Genomic DNA, 17,555 nt, shown 5'->3' with positions numbered 1-17,555 from the left:
TGGGAATTGATCACATTACAGTAGCCAAGTCTTGGAAACGGAAATCTTGAATTAATTGTGGGCATGATCAAAATAGCCTTCATGTGGGGGGACAACATCCAAGGGGGAGGGCTGCATGCGAATGTAGAAAAAGTAAGACCTCAGTGAACTAAGCAAGAGCAGGATCTTGCATACATAGCATGTCATTTCAAGGAATGCCGAAAAATGAGCTAAGCTCAGAGTCAGTGACCATGTGGCACTGGTACCAGGCAAGGTAAAGAGAAAGTGTGACCATTTAAAGTTCAGGGCTGATTTTCTTGAGTTCACAGAAGTGGGCATTCGAAGAGTATGATGTCACAAGTAACCAAAACAACTCTTAATAGCCCAAGAAATGAATTGGCCTCTGTTTAAATAAGTTTATTTTCTTTTGCTCAGATGTTCATCTTCACCAGAAAAAAGGGAAATGAGCCAAGATTTAAAGTTAAGGAGACACGACATAAACTCGAACAGCAGTGGAAAACCTCTTTGTGGTGCCGCCTGCTGATAAACTTGTGTGGCCACATTTCCCTTTGTTCCAAGACTGGCAGATCTCCTGCCACATTTATGAATAATGGAAATGGGAATACATGTCACGATATATCATGTAATCTTCAAAGCATTTCTATCGCGCTCTATCTCCAGTGACCTGTCAAGTTCACTGGAGTTATACAATTCTGTGGAAACAGTTATGGATTTGCCACATTTGCCACATAACCCATTATCTGCTGCATATTTTACTGTTTTTAACAACAACAACAAAAATTTCTAGCTCAAACGGATCAAAAGTTACACACAAAAAAGCAGTAAAAAATGTAGCAGCGCAGTGTCCTTCGCAAGGGTTAACTGGTCACCTTTCAGTAGCATATTGCTCTATTTGGGTGTTATAGACGTACTAATGAGGTCAACATGGGGGAAAATGACAAACTAATGAAGTAATACTATCAGAAAATGTGCTGTATTACACCGTATACTTTGCCTTTTCTTGACGCATTATATAGTCAACCCTGCCACACAATTTGGTTCTCTCTACCACATAATTCTAGTAGCCCTGTCTACAGGTCCTGATGACGCTAGGGAGAGAGGGAGAGACTAATCCAGTACTATATAGCTAAGAGGAAAGAGCATAGGTTCTGGAAGTAGGTGCTACAGAATTACCCTCCCCCCCCAACAAAAAAAAATTCATGGAGTTCTGAAGATGAACGAGCAATAAAGATGCCTTTAAAATTTGTGTTTATCTTGTCAAATTTGCTGTGCATTTAAAGACAAAGGTCAAATATCATTCTGCCTCTTCTGACAAACTGCTGCTTATTCTTTTAACATGGAAACTGAGGATTACTTTTCTTTAACTGAAAAGTAGGTGGATTTTGAAAAATCAACTATGTGACAATCTTGCTGGTGTGAAAGGAAAGGCTGCAGGATACATTTTTCTAACATATAACAAAATGTAAATACTGTAAATGAACTGTACATACTTTACAAAATAAATCAGCAGTGAATAAAGTACACATGAAGTGTTTTTTAATAATTTTGTAGTGTGATGGGAACAAAGGTTTTTAAAGAATCAAACCAAATCAAAAGACTTTAGTTGGTGATGCGCAAATGACAAATATTCATTGGAACCCGAGCTCCACACATATCATGTATGCACTATAAAGTTTTATCAGTAAAACTGTTGGTCTTTACAAATTTAGTGGCAATTTCAATGGGGAATGTGCTGTCTGTAAATGACCAAGTTTCACCAGGCTTCTGTAATATATTTGGGACACTGTGCTCCAAAATGCATTCCCAACTACATACTACACCCTTACCATGAATGGGTGTGGCTTATTTGATACACTTGTTTATTTATTTATTTATTTATTTATTTAAGAAGCTTGTAAAGCGCACGGCTACCTCCAGAGGGGGTGTCCCGGCGCTGTAGACTGCATAATTAGAAAGAGGGGCAATTTAAGGAATGGTAAACAGCCAGGTTTTCAATTTATTGCGAAAAAGAGACTCTGAAGGAAGAAGCCTGAGATCCAGTGGTAGACTGTTCCAAAGTTTCGCCGTCATTACGGTGAATGCTCTACCGCCCATTCTAGAGCGGCGAAAGCGAGGAACAGTTAGAAGACGAAGGTTGTTTGACCTCAGAGATCTGGTCGATTGAGAAAGCACAAGTCTCTTTCTCAAATAAACCGGGCCCGACCCATTGATGGCCCGAAAAGCAAGACTCAGCAACTTGAACTGAATGCGATGGGAGATGGGGAGCCAATGTAGCTTCTTACGGAAGGACGCAATCGACTGACGATAGGGGATATTACCTATCAGCCTCGCCGCCGCATTCTGAACGATCTGGAGACGCTCAATTTGGTACAAGGGGGCACCGGCATAGAGACTGTTGGCATAATCCAGATGTGACGTAATCAAGGCATGGATGACAGTTCTACGAGCATCCAAAGGAAGATAAGGAAAGATCTTTCTAATCATACGCAGTTTCCCGAAACAGGCTGCCGTGACCTTATTAATTTGAGCTTTACAAGAGAGAGCGTTATCGAATTGAAAGCCCAGGTTGCGAGCTGTTTGAACTGGGATGGGAGGGGGATTAAGCACAGTCGGCCACCACAAAGAAGCAGAAGGAGTAATTTTCTGATTAAAAAATAAGACCTCCGTCTTATCAGTGTTGAGTTGGAGATGATTAGAAGTCATCCAGGAACATATATTGCCAAGACAATGGCGAAAACTGGCGAAGCTGGAGTCAGAGTGATCTCTAAAAGAAAACATAAACTGTGTATCGTCAGCGTAAGAGATCACGCTGATCCACCACCTCAGCCAGGGGTGCAAGATACACGTTAAAGAATAAAGAGCTAAGTGCAGAGCCCTGAGGCACACCACATAGAAGGGGTTTACCCTCTGATTCATACGGTTTAAGAAGAACCTTCTGAGTTCGACCAGTAAGAAAGGAGGCAATCCAAGATAGAGCGGTGCCACCTAATCCAGACTGCCTAAGACGATCCAATAAAATTTCGTGGGACACCGTATCAAAAGCGGCGGATAGGTCGAGGAGGACCAACATGGCCTCCTCACCCCTATCCACACACTCCCGGATTGTCTCGCAGACCTCTAGTAAAGCAGTCTCGGTACTAAAACCAGTTCTAAAACCTGACAGAGTCATGAAGAAGAGAGTTGGCTTCTAAATAATCTGCCAATTGTAACTGTACAGCCTTTTCCAGGACTTTTGCAGGTTTGGGAAGGAGAGAGATGGGGCGATAATTGCAAAATTGCGCCGGGTCCGCATCAACTTTCTTCAGAATGGGAACTAACAAGGCCTCCTTCCAAACAGTCGGGAACTGGCCCACGCGCAGTGAGGTATTCCAAATCGAGAGAAAAGGTCTGACCAACAAGGGGGCCAGATTACCCATAACTTTAGCAGGGACCGGGTCTAAAGGGGAACCAGACTTACACTGGGAGAGCAGATTAAGTGCAGACTCAGTAGTAAGCTCATTAAAAGCCGTCAGTGATGATCTCGCAGAGTCTCCGGCACAGGAGACATGGGAGGTCCGCATAGTAGGAAACGAAGACGTAATGTTGTCAATTTTGTCTTGAAAGTATACCGACAGACCATTACATAAAGCCTGGCTAGAAGAACTCTGAGGCACCGTAGCAGGAGGTTTAACAAAGTCATTTACAATCTTAAAGAGAGTTTTAGAAGAATTATCTGCATTCTTAATTTGTAAAGCAAAAAAATCTCTCATCGTAGATTTCTTTAATTTAGAAAAAAAATGTAAGGCAGACTTGTAGATAGTTTTAGCCTCTAGATCATTGGTTTGCCGCCATTTACGTTCTAGTTTCTTGCAGCGACTCTTTTCCTCACGTAGGGCAGGTGAGAACCACGGGGCAGAAGGTCGAGATCTAGCGGAAGAAGTAAGCTGAATAGGTGCGATGGCATCCATGGCAAACAATAGAGCAGAATTGAGCTGAGCCACGCTAGCGTCAACATCTTTAGACAAGGAGTCAGGTTGAAATGAGAAAAAGGGATCTAAGGCAGTACAAGTGACTTTTTGCCATTTTCTCCCATACTCCCTGCCAGGCGCCGTCGGGCCAGGTGCCGAGGGGAGAATAATATCAAAAGGGAGAAAATAGTGGTCTGACCAGGTGAGAGGGAGGGAGGGATAAACTGTAATACCAGGATGATTAGAGAAAATTAGGTCAAGAGTATGGCCCGCTACGTGCGTCGGGCCCAGAACTAATTGGGACAGGTTTAAGCCCTGCAAGGTGTCTAGTAGTTGAGTAGCCTGAGAGCAGGCAGAGTTATCAACATGTAGATTGAAATCACCAAGCACTATAAAGTACGGGTGTTTGAGGGAGAGATCCGCTATCTGATGTGTCAGTAGCGTAAGGGAGAGGGCTGAGGCGTTAGGGGGATTGTACACTAAAATGCCAGCCAAAATAACAGCCGCCGAATCTGAAATGGTAAAGTACATGGCTTCAATCAGCCCAGTGTTCGTAAGTTTACTGAAGGTCAGCCGGAGATGAGATTTCAATATAATAGCAAGACCACCTCCAGATTTACCACCCTCTCGATTAATGCCCATTAAGAGATAGCCAGAGGGAATGGCTAGGTGAATATCAGGTTTGGAAGTGTATTTTAACCAGGACTCGGTGAGAAACAGGATATCCCAGGCATGGGTGTCAAGAGATGTCCAAATCTCGCTAGCATGACGAGGGAGAGAGCGGCAGTTGACTAAGCCAGCCCTCAGCGTCAGGAAGTGAGTGGAACGCTTGGTCAGGAAGGAATGAGGGAGAGCACGTTTACTCATAGGGGAGAGTACCAGATCACAATGAGGGCATGTGAAAGGACGTCCCTCCAGTTTGCACGGGGGGCAGCGGTAGGACGGCATACACGTATCCACTCTCATCTGCAAGAGCTGTTCTCTAGACCAGCAGAGAGGGCTGACATCAGAACGACAGGCAGGGGAGCTGGCCCTGGGCACGGGCCAGGCGCGGACGGGCGCAGACGGGCTTGCCTTAGGCGCGCCTTTGGCGCGCCATCGGCGCGACCGCCCGCTGCGCGGACGGGAAGTCCATCTACTTATATACATAGAGAGGAGGGTGGGAGGCGTCCAAGATCTGGACCGCTACCCTGCCTTCCCCATAGATGGCGGCGGCTATCCTCTGCGTGCCGGCGTCAGCGTCAGAGATCGGCTGCGCCGGTGGCAATCGAGAATGGGAGCCCTTGGGGACTGACAATGCAAGCAAATGCGGTAAATTAAAACAGAACAGATTAAAATATGTACAATGACTAAAAACAAATTACCAGTCAGTCGAGCACAGAGTAAATAAGTAGAGAATAGGAGAGCGCCCCCGGCTTCCGCCTCAGGGGAAAGTAAGCACTAGTCTGGAGGCAGGCAGGGAAAGAGCCCTTAAGTAACGAGGGAGGGCGGGAGGCGTCCAAGATCTGGACCGCTACCCTGCCTTCCCCTAAGATGGCGGCGGCTATCCTCTGCGTGCCGGCGTCAGCGTCAGAGATCAGCTGCGCCGGTGGCAATCGAGAATGGGAGCCCTTGGGGACTGACAATGCAAGCAAATGCGGTAAATTAAAACAGAACAGATTAAAATATGTACAATGACTAAAAACAAATTACCAGTCAGTAGAGCACAGAGTAAATAAGTAGAGAATAGGAGAGCGCCCCCGGCTTCCGCCTCAGGGGAAAGTAAGCACTAGTCTATAATGTATTGCAGCATTTATATAGTGCTTACTAACCCATGTGGGTCATGTAAGCACTAGCCTGCATGAGTAGCAAGCTACAACAAGATAGGTTTGTGGTTAGAAAGGTGTTGTCTTTATTTTGTGATCCTATGTGGTAAGTGCTTCCATGTTGTGATAAAGGACCACCAAGGTGCAGTTGTCGTACTATGGAACACAACACGTAGCAATGTGGTGCGTGATGAAGTGTGAGAGAAAGACATGCAGATTTATGGTTTTCAGTGTGCTGGTGGCAGGTCCCTTTATGGTATTTTTTATGATTAGAGTCTGATTAGCTGGTTATTGTTTAGTTGTGGTCCTGTGTTGGCAAGGTTGGGGGGGGAGAGAGAGAGAGAGAGAAGTGGAGTGGTCTGCAAGGGATGGGCATTTTTTACTATCATCTCAGATCTGAGTGTCATTGTGAGATGTAAAGAAGAAGTCAGAGTGTATAGATATTTGGAACCTGCAGTGATGGACTAGATTAAAGTCCTCAGAATTGTCCGGCAGTATGTGACAGATCTCTTGGGTTGTTGCATGCCTGTTCATTAGGTGATGTCTGTGCTTTTGGCTGGTGATGAATAATCCTTGTAACATATGTCTTATGAGAATATTTGAGGTATACATTACAATTTTCTGCTGACTGTGAAGTATTATGGTCTTAGTATTATCGTGGGCCATTAATGTTACAAATAGAATATAGGTATGTAATTTCATATGTATTTATACAGTGCTTATAACTCCTAACGAGGTGTTGGAGCACTTTATGCCGGGCAACACCCTGCTTTGGAACCCAAGGTTAGCAATCCATATAATGTCCTGTGAACCACAGGTCATCCCTTCTTAGCTTACCTGCATATTGAGAGCAGTGTGCTAGTTGGGTTGTTTTCAGTCGAAGGGTTGTAAGCTGCAGATTGTGCCAGAGGGTGTGACTCTTTCTGAGCTCTGTTGCTGGGATGCGTGGTGGTGTATTTATCTCGCAAACAGCCACCTTTTCCACTGTCTTCTGAAGTGTAAATGCTCCAGGGTGCTTCTAATGTTGGCTCTAGGTGCGTTTCAGAGCTTGGAGGCTTGTACCGAGAAAGCATTGCTTCCTACGGATTTCTTATGGTAGGGTTTTATGATGACAGGTGGTGCCAGCCTGAAGTGCAGTGTTCTATTTTGTTTGTATTTCTTTAATTTAACTTGTAGGTATAGTAGTCTTTTTCCTTGCAGAGTGCCGTGAACATTGCCCTTCTGGCTATAGGGAGCCAGTGGAGTGATTGCAGGACTGCAGTCACGTATTCCCTTGGCTGAAGGCAGAGGAGAAGTTTTGAGGCAGCATTTTGGATGAGTTGTATTTTGCGTATGATCAATGCGGGTGCGCCAAGGGATAGGCTGTTGGCATAGTCAGGCTTGCAGATGACCAGTGTGAGGATGGCTTGCAGTTTATGTTGGTAGGTAAGCTATAGGAAGATGCAATGTAGTGTTTTCCTTGTATAGAAGGCACTCTTTGTGACGCTGTTAACATGTAGTACTAAAGATAGGCCTAAATCCATGGTTATCCCGAGGTTTCTAGCCTCTCTTGACATTGTTAAAGGGGCCTCAAGTTATTTAGCCCATATGGCGGTAGACAGATATTTTTTCCATTGTCTGCAGGTCATAATCTGTTTTTGTGCAGCCCCTATGAAATCAGTGATGTGACTTTGAAGGAAGCACCTCCACTCTGAAAATGGTTCCACAACGGAGTCACTAAAGTGTGTGTGCTACTTAGGGGGTCACAACGGAGAACGAGGCCACGCTGTCTTTCTAGCTTTCTTAATACACAGGATTTTCGCAGTTACAGAGTGTGAGGAACGCACCCACTGATTGAGCACATTTTATCAAGCGGAACTGAAAGAATGCACAATAAAGAATGACAAACCACCCCCTCAAAGACCTTGAATAACCAGTATTCACTGTCTCTCAAAGACGTATGGCCAAGGCTACCCCACCTCGAGGGAGTCACACCCATGGCGTCCATGTCCGGACCCTGCTGGAAGGGGTCGGCTGTGCTGTGCGCTGCCGCCCCGTAACATCGAGGGCAGTAACTGGCTGCCGGAGGGGCCAGGACCCCAGAAGTCTTTGGTTCGGCTTCCGGGGCACTCGTCCATTCGGTCTGTAAAGTCCCACCCATAAAAAGGGGGCACGAGGCGGCGGTCGGGTCGTTTTTGGCCCGATCGCTGACATGCAAAGACTCTGCCCTCTCCTGCTCCCACCGCAGTCTGGCCAGCTACGCTTTTTTTGTCCCACCCGCCATCCCCAGAGCAAATAGGGTTACGGTGTCCATGCTTGGGGATTTGCATTTATTTGGTGTGTTTTGGTAACTTATTTGTTTTCTTTTTCAGGTCAAGTGCTATTGTTATATTTTTGGCTTTGGGGCCATGCAGGTGAAGTCCTGATTGGGGGGATCAATTAGGCACAACCTTTCCTAACATTTGCACGACAGCGGGGTCACGGGCCCACCCAAGGGGTACTGGCAGGAGGTCCTTGCAAGGATCCAGGGGCGCGGGGATTGCGAGTGATCACTGGCATCTTGCCCTTATGGCCAACCACCAGCACATGCGTAATAGGCAGGCCTAGCACTGGCCCTTGCGGGGGAAGTGACCAGTATAAGGGGTGCCCGAGTTACAGCGGTGGCCCCTTCACAAAGGCAAAGGGGCGTCACCCCACTGCCTATCTCAGAGCCAGCAAATGAAAAATAAAACGATGACCTAGCATTGTTTTATTTTTCATTTGCTGGCTGAGCCACAGCTGTAGGGAGGGGCAGGGCCGAGGTATGGGAGGGGGAGGAGGAGTGCTATGTGCATTTCCTAAGTGCTCATTTGTGTTTGGCCAGCCAAAACACACATGTGCACTTAGGTATCTCCAGCCCGGCTGCATAAAACAGCCGGGCTGGAGAAACCCCACAGAATCCCTGGTGTGAGAGGAGCGGAGCGTCTTTCCAGCCCTTCTTCCAGGCCAATTTCTGCGCTGCTCTGCAGCACGTGGATTGGATGGGAATCTGTCCCAGGGGTTGCTGGGACCAGGAAGAGGAGAGGAGGCGCGACGCAAAGTGGGAGTCGGTCGACGACTTCAGGTAAGTTCTTTTTTTTTTCAAACATTATTACTACCCTCATGCGTTTCCTCCACCCGCCTCCCCACCCTTTGTTTGTGGCGGCCACCTCAGCCGAGGTAGGTATCCTAAGGAGTGACCCACCGCAGGTCATTGGGCGGAGAGGCTGGACCGAGACCGGAGAAGTATCACAGGAGCCAATCATGATCTCATTCGAGGCATAAATTGGGATACGCAAGAACATGTCTAGATAGTGGCAGGAAGAGGATGTCTAGCGCCTCTGTTATGGTTAGGTGAGCATCACCTGGTGTAAATAATGATGTAAATATGAAGTTACTCCGTATGCAAATGGAAAAATGAAGTGTAATTTAGTTTTCAATAATGTTTGTAATAAAATATGGCTGAGGTTTACGGCCCATAATCCAAGGAATTGTGTAGAGTCGGAGTTTCGAGGGGTGGGTGGGTGGGGAGACGAGAGGAAGTGGCTGGTTGTGGTTGGACGTCTGAGGGCCTTCGGCAGTGCCAGGCCATGTTGGCAAATCATGGAGTCCCCCCTAAAAAATGTGGTGTGGGTGTGCTGCGATCCCTGCCTCTCATGGAGATAAGAGGGCCCTCAGTTTAATGAATGTGGGTTGTCCCTGAAGTGTGGGAGGCTACATTACCCCCATTACCTGGACTCCTCGATGTCAATGAACCGGCAAATCAACGCTGTTTCGTCCTCCTGCTTCCACACGCTCCGCTTGCTTCCTAAGATCTTCAAGTGGATCCCCAAGGGTCCAGGAAAATGGTCACCCATTCGCTTGTCAGCAGCAGACTCGACTACGGCACACACTCTATGCTGGCACCACCCAGAAACTAAAAAAAAAATGCAGAACGCCTCCACAAGACTCATCCTGAACATTCCATGCCGCAAACCCCATCACCGGCCACCTGAGAGCCCTACGCTGGCTACCAGTCAGCAAAAGAATCACCTTCTAACTCCTCAAGCATGCCTACAAAGCCGTCCACAACGCAGGGCCTGCATACCTCAATCCCTGCCTCTCCTTCTACACTTCCACAAGACATCTCTACTCTGCCCAACTGGCCCTGGCCACCATCCCACGGATCCGCAAGACCACGGCTGGAGGAGGATCCTTCTCCTACCTCGATGCGAAGACATGGAACTCCCTGCCTCGGCACCTAAGGCAACCACTATCGCTGTTGCAATGCAGGGAGGATCTGGCTCTTCGACTGAACCGCAGACCCGCCCACCCCACTTAGCGCCTTGAGACCCTCACGGGTGAGTAGTCCGGCTTTAAAAGGTTACAGATTGACGCATTGATTGTCTCTAGTTATATAACTTTTTTTTTTAAAGGCCTCTCTTAGGCAGACAAAACCATCTGAACGACAAGTTAACTTGCCTTAAGCCATCATGTTGACTTCAGAAGCGCCTGGATGTTCAACCACATGCAAAAAGCATTCTGGGACTTGTGGTTCCACACAGAGCAGTTGCCTAAAATTCACTGCATGCCCGGATGTGGTCCATCGGCTAGACTGCTGACTTTGGTGCGGGAAACCAGAGTTCGAGCCTCGGGGTCGCGTCCACATCCAGTGATTCTGGGTAAATCATTGAATCTCCCCGTGCCTGAATGTGTAATGTAAATACGGTGCTCGTGTAAAGCGCTCCAATACCTTCGGGTCGAGTTAGCGCTGTATAAATATGCATCAAAAAAAATACAAGTCTCAAAGTCACCTTCTCTTCGTGGGGACCGTTTTTTGAAATTCATAACTTAATGCCTTCTCTATGCGGGATATCGTTGATGTCTAAAAACAGACAATTTAGCAGAGAAAATCTGCAAACGCGAGTTTTATGTTTGGGTTTCGATTTCGACAAGAAATTGCCACATTAAGGGGTTCGGGAGACCTGTGGCGTGCGGCTGCTGGTGGGAATGGATGTTTTTGTTTTCGTGTCACGCAGATGGCTTTCCTGTCCGTTATGTGACTGGCTGCTTGGAGAGGTCCGTGTCGTGCAGGCTGCCGCTTTAAACGAGAGTGCGTTTCAAAAAGAAGCAGCGGTGAGAAAGGGGAGGCAGTCGGTGCGGTGGTGCCTGACTTCCTCCGGAGGGGCGGGGGGTGGGAGGGCTCGGAGGCCGGAGGAGGGTTTGATCTGCTGGGATCACATTTCTGATTCTGCCCAGCCGGGGGAGAGCGAGCCGCTGGCAGCGTTGCGCGGAGCGGGTCCATCCTCGGCCGGGCCGCTGGAGAGGGGGAGCTGGCAGAGCGGGGCCGGCGGCGGGAGGAAGCCCTGACGGCGGGAGGAAGGAGCAGGGAGGCTCGGGGAGGACGCGGCGCCGACTCCATGCTATGTTCGAGTAAGAGGCTGCCTTCTGCCTTGCATGCACCGTCCTTTGTGCGAGCCCGACTGCAGTGGGAGGGCGAGTGCCTGGACCAGTTTAGGGGGGGCGGGCAGGGACAGTGCGTTCTAATGGGAGGGTGGGTTTGTGTTTTCTGGTGAGGGGAGATTACAGCACGCTCTGCTCTGAAATGCTTGGGTTGCAGCGCCTGTCACAGAAGAGATGGACATGGCAATATTTTACACCCAGCACCCTTCAGCTTAGGCTCCAGATGCATGACCCCGGAGGTGGTAGGACCCCCGCCCTCCCTCGGGATCTTGTCTTGAATCATCCCAGACTGTCATCTGAAGGGGTTGTGTGAGGAAATGATGGACGTGAATGAGGCTTTAGCTTTACTTTCATTTCCTGAACTGCTGTTGTCAGTCCGAGGCTGTGGGGGTGTTGCTTGTTTTTGTGAGTTTGCCTTGAGGTGGTGGTGGGGGGGGGGGGGGTTGTGTTTATTTTCTGCCAGCTTGCTGGCTCATTGATCTCTTCGTGATGTTTAATTTCTTTTAATACCATTGTGGATTTGGGTCTGGCGGGGGTAGTTCTTTCCTTCGGGATGCTGTTTCTTGAACGCAGAACCCCTTGCACCTCCCCCCGCTCGCCTCGAGGGGGCAGTGATCTTTTGTTTCACCCACACTTCCCGTCGGGGTCTGACCGGAGGAGGCCGCGCCACCTTGTTGCACAAGGGAATGGTAATTAATTCTGTTACGGCTGCCTCTGTTCCCTTTAACCTACAGCCGGGGACAGAGAGGCTCTCAAGGGCCCAGGGAACATCGCCCCCAGAGAGCTAGCGACTGAGTGATGCGATTACACCAGATGAGGTGTGGAGTACTGCTGCCCTCCACCTCCAAAGATACACAATACATACCTCGTGGTGGGAGGTACCACGACACCTACGTAAAGAGTGCCGCCATCGGGTGGGGAGGGCACAAATGCCCTCTGAGATGTGCAGGCATCAATTTCGCGGAATGGCATATACAGAGATGCTCGATAGTCGCTTCTGCTGCCCCCCCCCCCCCCCTCACAGATAAACACTGTAATTCTCTGCCACGGTGGTACACGCAGGCTGGTGTGACACGTCCGTGGATGCTCAGGCAGCCCCCCCCCCTTTATAGCCGTGATGCAAACAGGAGGGTACAGTCACTGTCGCCCTCAGTGAAGCGCACATCTTCCATTTCCTGCTCAGGGCCCCTCTGTGGGCCAGACGTCTCTGCGTGTGCCCGCCTGTAGCTCTCCACTCTATCCCCGAGCCGCTCACCTCCCGCTCTGCAGCAGGCCTGCCTGTCTGCCCCCCTCTCTGCTGTACTCCAGCTAAAGGGTGAGATGGGAAGAATTGGACTTCCTACTTTGAGAAATTCAGAGCAGAATGCGTTCCTAAGGTGTAAAACAGAAAAATCCAGCACTAATAGGAGTATTCTGTTCGTATAATGTATTTGAAACCAATGATTTATACACTACCAGTGCTTGCTTTGTATTTGGAAATTCCCAGAAAACCAAAAAATATATATTTTTGTCACCTCAATGCCCCTCTTTGAATCCGGCAGCAGCATTACTGCAGCGCCTTCTTGGGGCATTCGACTTGCAGGAAGTGACTGGGCTGCATCACAGTAAATACAATTAAAAAAAGAAGAATTTAACAGGAATAGAAGTGTGTATACATCCCATTTATGTCATGCCGCCCCAACGACTGACTTGGGCTGAATCTGGCAGTAGTAGTAGGGAACTTCCTGTATGTAGGACAGCACTGCGCTACGGGGACTCGTCTGGGTTTAATCTGGCAGCAGTAGTAGTGTTGCGCCTCCATGTGCCATGGCTCCGCAGAGACTGGTCTGGGTTTAATCTGGCAGCAGTAGTAGTGTCGCGCCTCCATGTGCCATGGCTCCGCAGAGACTGGTCTGGGTTTAATCTGGCAGCAGTAGTAGTGTCGCACCTCCATGTGGCATGGCACTGCAGAGACTGGTCTGGGTTGAATCTGGCAGCAGTAGTAGTGTAGCGCCTCCAAGTGGCTTGGCACCACAGAGACTGGTCTGGGTTTAATCTGGCAGCAGTAGTAGTGTTGCGCCTCCATGTGGCATGGCACCACAGAGACTGGTCTGGGTTTAATCTGGCAGCAGTAGTAGTGGAGCGCCTCCATGTGGCATGGCACTTGAGAGACTGGTCTGGGTTTAATCTGGCAGCAGTAATAGTTTTGTGCCTCCATGTGGCATGGCACTGGAGAGACTGGTCTGGGTTTAATCTGGCAGCAGTAGTAGTGTCGCGCCTCCATTTGGCATGGCACTGGAGAGACTGGTCTGGGTTCAATCTTGCAGCAGTAGTAGTGTCGCGCCTCCATGTGGCATGGCAGTGCAGAGACTGGTCTGGGTTGAATCTGGCAGCAGTAGTAGTGCCGCGTCTCCATGTGGCATGGCACTGCAGAGACTTGTCTGGGTTTAATCTGGCAGCAGTCGTAGTGTCGCGCCTCCATGTGGCATGGCACCACAGAGACTGGTCTGGGTTTAATCTGGCAGCAGTAGTAGTGTTGCCCCTCCATGTGGCATGGCACTGCAGAGACGGGTCTGGGTTTAATCTGGCAGCAGTAGTAGTGGAGCTTCTCCATGTGGCATGGCAGTGCAGAGACTGGTCTGGGTTTAATCTGGCAGCAGTAGTAGTGTCGCGCCTCCATGTGGCATGGCACTGCAGAGACTGGTCTGGGTTTAATCTGGCAGCAGTAGTGTAGCGCCTCCATGTGGCATGGCACTGCAGAGACTTGTCTGGGTTTAATCTGGCAGCAGTAGTAGAGTCGCTCCTCCATGTGGCATGGCACTGCAGAGACTGGTCTGGGTTTAATCTGGCAGCAGTAGTAGTGTCGCTCCTCCATGTGGCATGGCACTAGAGAGACTGGTCAGGGTTTAATCTGGCAGCAGTAGTAGTGTTGCGCCTCCATGTGGCATGGCACTGCAGAGACTGGTCTGGGTTTAATCTGGCAGCAGTAGTAGTGTCGCTCCTCCATGTGGCATGGCACTGCAGAGACTGGTCTGGGTTGAATCTGGCAGCAGTAGTAGTGTTGCGCCTCCATGTGGCATGGCACTGGAGAGACTGGTCTGGGTTTAATCTGGCAGCAGTAGTAGTGTTGCGCCTCCATGTGGCATGGCACTGCAGAGACTGGTCTGGGTTTAATCTGGCAGCAGTAGTAGTGTCGCTCCTCCATGTGCCATGGCTCCGCAGAGACTGGTCTGGGTTTAATCTGGCAGCAGTAGTAGTGTTGCGCCTCCATGTGCCATGGCTCCGCAGAGACTGGTCTGGGTTAAATTTGGCAGCAGTAGTAGTGTTGCGCCTCCATGTAGCATGGCAGTGCAGAGACTGGTCTGGGTTTAATCTGGCAGCAGTAGTAGTGTCGCTCCTCCATGTGGCATGGCACTGCAGAGACGGGTCTGGGTTTAATCTGGCAGCAGTAGTGTAGCGCCTCCATGTGGCATGGCACTGCAGAGACTGGTCTGGGTTGAATCTGGCAGCAATAGTAGTGTCACTCCTCCATGTGGCATGGCACTGCAGAGACTGGTCTGGGTTGAATCTGGCAGCAGTAGTAGTGTCGCTCCTCCATGTGGCATGGCACTGCAGAGACTGGTCTGGGTTGAATCTGGCAGCAGTAGTAGTGGAGCGCCTCCATGTGGCATGGCACTGCAAAGGCTGGTCTGGGTTGAATCTGGCAGCAGTAGTAGTGTAGCGCCTCCAAGTGGCTTGGCACCACAGAGACTGGTCTGGGTTTAATCTGGCAGCAGTAGTAGTGTAGCGCCTCCATGTGGCATGGCACCACAGAGACTGGTCTGGGTTTAATCTGGCAGCAGTAGTAGTGTTGCGCCTCCATGTGGCATGGCACTGCAGAGACTGGTCTGGGTTGAATCTGGCAGCAGTAGTAGTGTCGCTCCTCCATGTGGCATGGCACTGCAGAGACTGGTCTGGGTTTAATCTGGCAACAGTAGTAGTGTCGCACCTCCATGTGGCATGGCACTGGAGAGACTGGTCTGGGTTTAATCTGGCAGCAGTAGTAGTGTTGCGCCTCCATGTGGCATGGCACTGCAGAGACTGGTCTGGGTTGAATCTGGCAGCAGTAGTAGTGTCGCTCCTCCATGTGGCATGGCACTGCAGAGACTGGTCTGGGTTTAATCTGGCAACAGTAGTAGTGTCGCACCTCCATGTGGCATGGCACTGCAGAGACTGGTCTGGGTTTAATCTGGCAGCAGTAATAGTTTTGTGCCTCCATGTGGCATGGCACTGGAGAGACTGGTCTGGGTTTAATCTGGCAGCAGATGTAGTGTCGCGCCTCCATTTGGCATGGCACTGCAGAGACTGGTCTGGGTTTAATCTGGCAGCAGTAGTAGTGTCGCTCCTCCATGTGGCATGGCACTGCAGAGTCTGGTCTGGGTTTAATCTGGCAGCAGTAGTAGTGTCGTGCCTCCATGTGGCATGGCAGTGCAGAGACTGGTCTGGGTTGAATCTGGCAGCAGTAGTAGTGTCGCGCCTCCATGTGCCATGGCAGTGAAGAGACTGGTCTGGGTTTAATCTGGCAGCAGTCGTAGTGTCGCTCCTCCATGTGGCATGGCACTGCAGAGACTTGTCTGGGTTTAATCTGGCAGCAGTAGTAGTGTCGCTCCTCCATGTGGCATGGCACTGCAGAGACTGGTCTGGGTTTAATCCGGCAGCAGTAGTAGTGTCGCGCCTCCATGTGGCATGGCACTGGAGAGACTGGTCTGGGTTTAATCTGGCAGCAGTAGTAGTGTTGCCCCTCCATGTGGCATGGCACTGCAGAGACGGGTCTGGGTTTAATCTGGCAGCAGTAGTAGTGGAGCGTCTCCATGTGGCATGGCACTGCAGAGACTGGTCTGGGTTTAATCTGGCAGCAGTAGTAGTGTCGCACCTCCATGTGGCATGGTAGTGCAGAGACTGGTCTGGGTTTAATCTGGCAGCAGTAGTAGTGTCGCTCCTCCATGTGGCATGGCACTGCAGAGACTGGTCTGGGTTTAATCTGGCAGCAGTAGTAGTGTCGCTCCTCCATGTGGCATGGCTCCGCAGAGACTGGTCTGGGTTCAATCTTGCAGCAGTAGTAGTGTCGCTCCTCCATGTGGCATGGCACTGCAGAGACTGGTCTGGGTTTAATCTGGCAGCAGTAGTAGTGTTGCGCCTCCATGTGGCATGGCACTGCAGAGACTGGTCTGGGTTTAATCTGGCAGCAGTAGTGTAGCGCCTCCATGTGGCATGGCACTGCAGAGACTTGTCTGGGTTTAATCTGGCAGCAGTAGTAGAGTTGCGCCTCCATGTGGCATGGCACTGCAGAGACTGGTCTGGGTTGAAGGTGGCAGCAGTAGTAGTGTTTCGCCTCCATGTGGCATGGCACTGCAGAGACTGATATGGGTTTAATCTGGCAGCAGTAGTAGTGTCGCTCCTCCATGTGGCATGGCACTGCAGAGACTGGTGTGGGTTGAATCTGGCAGCAGTAGTAATGCATCTCCTTTATGTGGCATTGCACTGGAGAGACTGGTCTGGGTTTAATCTGGCAGCAGTAGTAGTGTTGCGCCTCCATGTGGCATGGCACTGCAGAGACTGGTCTGGGTTTAATCTGGCAGCAGTAGTAGTGTCGCTCCTCCATGTGCCATGGCTCCGCAGAGACTGGTCTGGGTTTAATCTGGCAGCAGTAGTAGTGTTGCGCCTCCATGTGGCATGGCAGTGCAGAGACTAGTCTGGGTTTAATCTGGCAGCAGTAGTAGTGTTGCGCCTCCATGTGCCATGGCTCCGCAGAGACTGGTCTGGGTTGAATTTGGCAGCAGTAGTAGTGTTGCGCCTCCATGTAGCATGGCAGTGCAGAGACTGGTCTGGGTTTAATCTGGCAGCAGTAGTAGTGTCGCTCCTCCATGTGGCATGGCACTGCAGAGACGGGTCTCGGTTTAATCTGGCAGCAGTAGTGTAGCGCCTCCATGTGGCATGGCACTGCAGAGACTGGTCTGGGTTGAATCTGGCAGCAGTCGAAGGGTTGCGCCTCCATGTGGCATGGCACTGCAGAGACTGGTCTGGGTTTAATCTGGCAGCAGTAGTAGTGTTGCGCCTCCATGTGGCATGGCACTGCAGAGACTGGTCTGGGTTGAATCTGGCAGCAGTAGTAGTGGAGCGCCTCCATGTGGCATGGCACTGCAGAGACTGGTCTGCGTTTAATCTGGCAGCAGTAGTAGTGTTGCGCCTCCATGTGGCATGGAAATGCAGAGACTGGTCTGGGTTTAATCTGGCAGCAGTAGTAGTGTCGCGCCTCCATGTGGCATGGCACTGGAGAGACTGGTCTGGGGTTAATCTGGCAGCAGTAGTAGTGTCGCTCCTCCATGTGGCATGGCACCGCAGAGAC

At 50.0% G+C, this 17,555-nt stretch overlaps 1 protein-coding gene across 2 annotated transcripts in view; it reads left to right on the top strand.

The window, feature by feature from the left end:
- GRAMD1A (GRAM domain containing 1A) overlaps positions 1–17,555 on the top strand; it is a 676,680-nt gene that overhangs the window by 274,648 nt on the left and 384,477 nt on the right. The window contains exon 1 of one of the 2 annotated variants that reach the window (XM_085616042.1): positions 10,998–11,161. The exons of the other annotated variant lie outside the window; for it this stretch is intronic. Within the exon in view, the coding sequence (XP_085472168.1) occupies positions 11,154–11,161 (8 nt within the window). The 5' untranslated portion in view covers positions 10,998–11,153. Of the gene's footprint in view, positions 1–10,997; positions 11,162–17,555 lie in introns of those variants that run through there. 2 annotated transcript variants of the gene reach the window in all.

The sequence above is a fragment of the Triturus cristatus genome, chromosome 7 (genome assembly GCF_964204655.1).
Source record: "Triturus cristatus chromosome 7, aTriCri1.1, whole genome shotgun sequence".
Classification (NCBI taxonomy): Eukaryota; Metazoa; Chordata; class Amphibia; order Caudata; family Salamandridae; genus Triturus; species Triturus cristatus.
This window is presented reverse-complemented; position numbering and strand designations above follow the sequence as displayed.